Source organism: Triticum urartu, chromosome 4, assembly GCF_003073215.2.
Source record: "Triticum urartu cultivar G1812 chromosome 4, Tu2.1, whole genome shotgun sequence".
NCBI lineage: Eukaryota > Viridiplantae > Streptophyta > Magnoliopsida > Poales > Poaceae > Triticum > Triticum urartu.
The window spans coordinates 578,779,238-578,787,734 of record NC_053025.1 but is presented as its reverse complement, the minus strand read 5'-3'; the positions used below and the strand labels follow the sequence as shown (position 1 = coordinate 578,787,734).

The 8,497-nt window shown below is 47.9% G+C and overlaps 1 protein-coding gene across 1 annotated transcript; it reads left to right on the top strand.

Moving 5' to 3' along the window:
- The first annotated feature begins 5,609 nt into the window (after positions 1-5,609).
- Positions 5,610-6,950, top strand: LOC125554229. The gene is made up of 5 exons (XM_048717812.1): positions 5,610-5,662; positions 5,751-5,832; positions 5,937-6,286; positions 6,400-6,553; positions 6,626-6,950. The coding sequence occupies exons 1-5, from the start codon at positions 5,657-5,659 to the stop codon at positions 6,643-6,645; spliced, it is 612 nt and encodes a 203-aa protein (XP_048573769.1). The 5' UTR covers positions 5,610-5,656; the 3' UTR covers positions 6,646-6,950.
- The last annotated feature ends 1,547 nt before the right edge of the window (positions 6,951-8,497 follow it).

Below are 8,497 nucleotides of genomic sequence, written 5' to 3'. Positions count from 1 at the left end.
GGAGGGCGGCGCCGGCGGGGCGGCGGCCACCGGCGACGAGGCGGCGCGGGGCGGACCGGGGCGCGCTCGCCGGACTTGAGGTCTCCGGCGGGGCGGAACTCCGGCGTGGAGGCACGTCGGGCGACGGCGGAGGGCGGCGTGGCCGGCCTCGGGGAAGAGGAACCCGGGCGGCGGCGGGAGGAGATGGGCCCCGGGGGCCCTCCCCGGGCCGGCGGTGGGAGCGGTACGGCGAAGTGGGGCTCGGGCCACGTGGCAGCGCGGGATTGGCGGCGGCGGATCGGGTGGATGTGTCCGGTGCGGCCCGGACGTTGTCCGGCCGCGCGGATGGAGCGGGGCTAGGGTTTGGAAGAGGGGATCCGCGAATTTCGGGAGGGTGGTGTATATATAGGCATAGAGGGAGCTAGGAGTGTCCAAATGAGGTGCGGTTTTCGGCCACGCGATCGTGATCGAACGCTCTAGATGATGGAGAAGGTTTTGGTGGGTTTTGGGCCAAAATGGAGGGGTGTTGGGCTGCAACACGCACGAGGCCTTTTCGGTCCCTCGGTTAACCGTTGGAGCATCAAACGAAGTCCAAATGGTACGAAACTTGACAGGCGGTCTACCGATAGTAAACCAAGGCCGCTTGGCAAGTCTCAGTCCAATCCAGAAATGTTTAGTCCCCACACACGAAAGAAAGGTAGAAATGACCACCGGAGGAGAACGGAGCGCCGAAATGCAAAACGGACAACGGGGAAAATGTTCGAATGCATGAGATGGACACGTATGCAAAAGCAATGCACATGATGACATGATATGAGATGCATGATAACGATACCAACACACGGAGGCAAAGACCCAAACCCGAGAAAATAAAATAACTTAAGGCCGGAAATGGCAAGAGTTGGAGTACATATTGGGTAAATCACATCCGGGGTGTTACACATAACAAGAAATGCAACCAAAGTTATCATGATATCAAGTTATCACAGGAATGCAACAAAGTTATCAAGGCATTACACTAAGAATTATCACATGGTTGCATCATAATTATTATCCTTTATAGAGGATATGACACATTGGAAACAAATAAATTAGTAAAGAGTGTCAAGTTGGCATCAAAAGAGGGTCACCACATTTAGTGCAACAAATAAGTTATCAGCCAATGAAACAACATAAAACAGCAGAAAAAAATCAAGAAACTAGGTTACATGCTCACCTCCTGACTGCAGCTTGGGGCAGTATGAACACGCATAAACTTGTCAAGACCTTCCAGACCACCAAATAGACAGAAATTCATGCCAAACTCAGGCTTCAACTGGAAAAAATGTAGCGACATGTCAGATAAGTAACAACAAAAAACAATGAAAAGAAAATGCAGTTGCAAAGCAGTGTGTGAACTGAAAAACATAGATATAGATTACCGGTAGTTTCCCGAAAGAAACTTTGTCAGCCTGAGCATCCTTGTTGAGGATAAGAGTTATCAGCTTCTCTGTCCAGACATTGATGGGAAAAGGACCATCAGGCAATACGATGCCAAGTCCAGAAAGATCAATCGCATGAATGTACAGTAGCTGACAAGAAAAATACAAGCGTCATGGTAAAAACAAACAAAAATCAGACACAATATGACAAAGAAATGACAAATGACAAAAGAGAAGGTAAGAGGAAAGCATCATCACTTACATTGTAGAAGAGAAGGCAATCCCTGGTAGGCTTGCGTTTCAGCAGCGCCTTGTGTAGTTCATCAGCAATAAATTTGGACCAATTGAGGTTTTTAATACCATCGATGTCCCACTGCAAGTTAAAAAACAAAAAGAAACTAAAGTTCACCGAATGCACCACAAAAAAATATGAAAGTTACCACACTGACATATAGTAAAGTTATCAGGCACACAAGAAAGAAAATGACATGATAACAAAAAAACTTACCAGCACAACATACCATCGGGGGCTAATTTTGTTGGAGGTGGTAGGGGCAATGACTGTATTCCCCGCAAGCAGAAGCCACATACGCTTGAAAGTATCATCAGAATTTTCGGAACCCTTTATGAGATCAACGAGATCAGTCATTTTAGGGGCATATCCAAGCTCGCCAAACAACTCAAGCCCTAACTCAATATCAGCTTCAGTAGGGAGGTTGTAAGGGACATCCTTCCCTCCACGCGGCACGCCCATAACACGATGCACATATTCCTCATTGACCGGAAGCCTGCCTCGGCCTGGTACGACCACCTCACGCGAATTGGATTCGTAGAGATCAGCAAGCCACACACTGAGATTGTTGAATAGATGGTCACACTGGATATTCCGAAGGCTAGTTAAATCCATATCATCAATGGCAGCCTTCCTGTCATCATTCATGTCCTTGCATGCTAGAAGAAGCAAACTGGGTGAGACTCTGTTCCGCGGAGGAGGGTGCTTCGCCTTTTCCGAAGGAACCTCATCGATTCCATCACCATCTCCTTTGCGCTTCCTCGGCATTGTCTCCCTGACACATAGGGAAAAAAGAGAAAGCGAATGAAACCATTAGATGACTTTGAAGCACTGATAACACATTTAACTGCAACATTTATAAAACTGGTGTTTGACAAAGCAATAATACAGCTGATAAAAGAAAACAAGCAAACTGCAATTGATTCATCACACCTGCTAAAAAAATTAAAACAGATGACACGGGTATACAAAAGCGTGTGTGACTGATAATTGAGGCACAATGCAATTGGCAAGTTACAACCAAATTACCACTGATAAAAAATAGCATTCACACATGTTCATTAATAAAACAACCAGACAAATGAATGAGAAATGAGCATTGTGCTGCATGTAGTTAGACTAGAAAACTACTGGTAACTACAGTAACATGACAGTGGTAAGTGTAATACAATCATCATGATAATTTAACCATAACAAAGACACCACCGATAAATAGTAGTGTTTCAGCATCTGGTAATTTGAGTGCAATGTCATTGGCAAGTTCAATATAAACATAATGATATTTGAACATAACAAGAGATCACAAGAAAATCAAGCATTGTAAACTACTGATAACTACAGTAACATGACAGTGGTAAGTGTAATAAAATCATCATGATAATTTAACAACAACAAGACACCACCGATAAATAGCAGTGATTCAGCATCTGGTAATTTAAGTGCAAATGTCATTGACAAGTTCAATATAAACATCATGATATTTAAACATAACAAGACATCACAAGAAAATCAAGCATTGTAAACATGCTAATTGGAGCACCACAAAGCCTAATCAATAGACACACCGCGTCAAACAAAAACCAACATAAAACAACATTATGTGAAAAAACTTAGGGTTACTTTTCAAATACTCAGCCACTGATGCACAACTTGAAATCCATAAACACCAAACACTATTGGATGTCCTAAACATCCACATCCACAACACTAACACCAGACCAAAATCCTTATTAGAACCGACCACGCTTGCCACCACTAACACCTATCCACACCCACGCTTACCACAAATTAAATGAGATGTCCGAGCCATATTGAACTGGAAATAGAAGGCGACCTAATCTAACCTAATAGCAACAACAACGGCCAGAATCGAAGGATCCGAGCACCAAAAATCAACGGCGAAGCATGAAGGCGGAGCAACAGGAAATACAGAGCGGGGCGGGTGTGTGGGTGGGGGGAGGGGGGATGTGCTGCTCAACGCCGACTCAGAAACTAGAAGCCGGCCTTAATCTAACCTAATGGGAACAACAAACCACCGGATTCGAAGGCTCCATGCACCCTAAATCAGCAAAACAGGAAGGAAACAGAGGTGGGGAATGCGTTCCTCACCGCAGATTCAGACGCCGTCCGCCGCGAACCGGAACGCGCCACCACCAGGAACCGGCGCGGACGAGGGGGAGGGGGAGCGAGAGGGGACTGGAATGGAAACCGCAACAGCAGAGGAGGAAGAAATAGATGCAGGCGAGGAGGGAGAGGGGGCGAGTGGGGATCGTGCGCATTAGGCGAGACAGGCGGTTTTGGACGGGCCCACCTGTCATCGACTGAGCACAGGCGTAACGGCTAGCGCCACGCGCGCTGCGCACAACAGGGACGACGCGGGGCGTTGGATGCGGATCGAACGGCTATCGCTTCGTACGCGCCTGTTGCAAACCACCAGTCGACTGGTGGATAGATTTCTCGATATCTAAATCCTTATAGCCCTCTTATATCACCTTATTATACTTGCTCTAAAAGAAAGTACAATAGAATGACGTAGATAGGCCAGTGTAAGAGATTTCACATCAGATTTGTGTATAGCTAAGAAGAGAAGAGAGAAGAGATGCGGGTTACAAGCTTAAAGCCGGCTGTAGTACAAGCCCCAACAATCTTTATGAGAGAAAGATGTGAGCCATGTATTAATGATTTGGCATACTGATATGATCGCATGTGTTGGCCAAACTATTAACCATACTCTAACAAGCGATCGCATTGGTCAAGTAGTGGCATGCTCTAAGAACAAGCGATCGTATGTGTCCGAAGGCGGTGCCACTCTCTGACGGCAGGTGCAACCCCACCAGTCCCCTTCCAATATGGTGGCTCCGACCAGCGTCGGCTTCCTCATCCCCAACTCCAGATACGACGGCTATGGGTTTGCTTAGTTTGAGGCCTGGGAGAAATCCTTGCTCGGCTTGCCGGTGCTAGCAGCGGCGGCGTCTGCGGATGTCGTTCCCTTCTTGGAGGCGCTGTCAAGGTCCTTAGTTGTGCCCCTCTTCGAGCTCGGGGGAAACCCTAGGTCTGGTTCTTCCGGATCTGATGGCGACGATGTCTCGGCGACGACTTCCTTCTTGAAGGCGCTATCTTGCTCGCTCATGGTGTCCCCGGGTTATGGCTTAGGCGATGTTGAAATTCTTGCTGGTTCGGTATTGTCGCTCTTTGTTCGGGCTTGGTAGGTTTAGTTGTGATCTTTCCTTTATTCGGGCCAAGCACCTATTGTCTCTCTGCTCGGGACATCATGTTCATACCTGCGTGCGTTCGTGTCATGTGTTGTATCCCTCTCTGTACTCATTCTACTCTTGTTATCAATGCAATGATATGCAAGCTTTGCCTATTCAAGAAAAAAAGTAGTGGCATGGATAAGCACAACGAGGACTCAAGTACCTAAGGCAACTCAAAGTAGTACACCAAGGACCAAGCTGCGGCTATGTTTCTTGAGGACAGAATCGGATTGGACGCGATCTACATCCTTTCTCGGCTCTCGGTGCACCCTCGCCCTCTACTTTTGGATCTCATGGATTTTCTCATTGTTGACGGGAATGGTTCGAGGCAGGAACCTGAAAACTAGCCCAGACCCGCTCGCTGGACATAGCAGTGGCCATGCGTTGCTCCGCGTAGTATCTCTCTTACCTACTCCATCTGTAAAGAAATGAGTATGACCACGTACAAGATTGGCGATTAACAAGGCCTCCCTGCCATGCCGAATTAGTGGCGTCGATACGCACAACGAGGATTCAAAAATTTGACCATACCGCCGATCATGGGGGAGACGTAAGCTGTCACTACTAAATCCTATCGTCTACAGTGAGCGCATTGGTCTTCTAAACCCGGTGCTCCTATATATGCACTCGTGCCATCCATCAGCTGGCTACCGTGCCCACTCCTCCATAGAATTCCTGAACTTCTTACTGCAAGAGAGCACAAGCACCTCATGAGGGTAAGCACGCACCACGCAGGCATTCTCTTCACTGCCAATGAATGGCATATGATGAAGGAGCTAATTCTTCTTGTTTTTGCCGCCGCAGGATCATAGCTGGGTGGACGCCGGGCTTCACGGGTCCCATTGCAACAACAGGAAATCAGGGTTCGGCGCAGGCTGGAGTCGACGTAAGTGGCACACTGAATATCTCTGCAGTGTGAGAATTTTCAGGGCGTAATTTGACAGTTCTTCCACCGGAATTCACACTCCCCCTCCTACCTACCTCTTGCAGCAGCAGCACCTGACATTTCCGGTTCGGACGGACTTCGTCAGGATGACGAGCTCCGCGGCGACTGGTGCCCGGCAATGCTGTCGATCGGGACGTTCGGGGCAGTCGATGGCCGCAGGGGCGAGCTGCAGAGGATGCAGGCGGAGCTCACATTGCTCATGAGCGCCAAGGCCATGGCCACAGCAGCGGCGGAGGGAGAGGACGACAAGAGGCGTCACCGGACGCCCAAGAGGTCCCCCTGTGGAGGGATGGTCAAGCACAGGTCCTTCAGGAAGTTCTTGTCAGCTGCCTTCAGCAACTTCCTGCCCAAACCAATCTTCAGGGGAACAACACCTGGACCGACACCCGCTCAGGTGCTGTTACCCAACGTTTTTCCAACTGTTTCCTGCTGCCAACTTCATGTGTTCTAAACAAGCCCTCAGCAGTTAAGTACTCATATGCCCCTGCATGGTTTTCTTCATGGCAGATACCCTGGCCATCACCCCATGACGACATACCCAGCGATAACTGGGCGATGTCAGAGGCGACGATCAAGAGCTACCGAACGGCGCATTTGCCTTGGAGAGGCAAAGCGATGGGTGAGGAACATGGGAGCAAATGGATCAGAACAGATTCAGAGTGTAAGTTTATCTCACAGAGTGCCAATGCTTGCAAGCTGACCTACAAACTAATATGTACCTCCATTCTCCCAGATATCGTGCTGGAGATCTGAACTCACAAGATGGCGGCGACTAGGAGGAGGGGGGCCGGCTCCTGATACAGTTTTCTTTGGGTACATGTACATGCCTGTATCCAAATTGTTTTGTCAGCTGTAACACTACGTTTTTGTGTCCTCTACCGTTATGTAAGTGGGCATTCGAGTAGTTTTACAGTTGACTTGGTGATAGGTTATCTTAGAGACTAACACCAATGCCCTTGGTAGCATCTGGTGCAAGCAAAACTGATATATGAACATGCTTTCTCCTCAACCATCAAATGTACATCTGGTCATTCAAGTATACAATAGAATTTGATTAACCTATAAACTATGGAATCTGCAGATATTCAGGCCGGCAACAAAACCATATTTTTGCCCATATGGTTAGTATTATTAGAGTGTTTTAGCCTATGACCTGCAAATTGAATACGGAAGAAGGTAAGCCATAGTCTCTTTTTTCTTTTGAAACTGGGCAAAAGATTTGCCACTTTCATTGATTAAGAAGAAGGTTTCGAGTTTTTTGGCCAAAGGCCGAATTACAATATGTTACTCTCGCGGCACTATATTACTAAAATACTTGCCCCTGCAAAGCACCAAAGTTTTGAAACATCTTTGATTCTAGCAATAAGAACCCCAACCGGCACCACGGTGTTACAGAAGACGCGTGCATTCCTTGTTGGAAATATGAGCAAATTACTACGAGATCTAATCCGAATAAATAGGAAATAGATCATGACAGCAATAGCAGAGATTAAACTAATCATGCGAACTAGCATAATAGATGAACAGATCACATATAGGGCACATACTAGAAACATGAATTCTACCACGATCTCGAACATGAAGGATAGAATCACATACGGTGCAGCGGGAGCAGCACCGCCGGTGTTGACGTTGTCGCCCATGTCGTCGAGGATGAGGTTGCCGAGGTCAGGGAAGAAGTCGTGGTTCGCGAAGTCGTCGCTGCCAGCAGTCGCGCGAGTGCGCTCCCCAAAAACCTGATCGCCCCTCTCCTGTACAGGATCACGAGAGGCGGGGTTCCGGAGGCCAGCTGTCCCTTCTCCCGGTGCACGCCGAAAGAAGGGATGGAGAATACTTTCTTGGTGGCGCAATGATCTGGAACGGTGGTGAGAAACCATACGAAGCGGCGGCGGCTAGGGTAGACGTCTGCCTGACTATATAGTGCGGGCCGGGTAGGTCGTGGGAGTAAACCCCACGTTTGAGTCGTCACGATCCATAGACAACGTGCATAGCTCTGTCCTCGGCTCGGCTCAATCCTGCAACCCGCGGCGCGTCGTGACGAGGCGTGGCGTGGCGAGGCGAGCGAGGAGGAGGAGCGCGCGTGTAGGTCTCCTCTTCTCATGCTCATACAAGTGGTAGAAGAGCTCACCTTATAAAGAGATGCAACTCTTTCTCAACTTCCCGGGTGGGACTAAACTTTAGTCTCACTCACTCCACTCACATGTGTGCATGAATGGGCCAAGAGAATTTCAGAATTTTAGTTGGGCTTTGGGCCAAAGGCCTACTAGCAAAATTCCAACAATCCCCCACAAAGTCTCATTGGCACATCTCATTATTTAGTTCCAAAAAATTCTTTATATACCGGTGCTTAGTGGAGACTGTGAAGTTGAACTTCCACTTAGAGATTTATGCTACACTAGATCACAACTTGAATAGTGGACTATGCCTTGAACTACAAGTTTTCTGCGAGACTAGTTTCACACAAATTCTTGACCGATACTGGGCTGCCGCAAGGCTTCCCTGCGGGTGGAGCGTATACATCATACTTCAGGGCCTTTTCATGAATTTATTAGAGAACACCCAATTCTCACAGACTGCGACGTTAACAGTCAAAATCATATAGGTG

Excerpts from the sequence above, each read along its gene's own strand:
- LOC125554229 (XM_048717812.1), top strand. Across the intron at positions 5,833-5,936 it reads CGGCGCAGGCTGGAGTCGAC|CAGCAGCACCTGACATTTCC; the intron begins GTAAGTGGCACA and ends TACCTCTTGCAG. Across the intron at positions 6,287-6,399 it reads CTGGACCGACACCCGCTCAG|ATACCCTGGCCATCACCCCA; the intron begins GTGCTGTTACCC and ends TCTTCATGGCAG.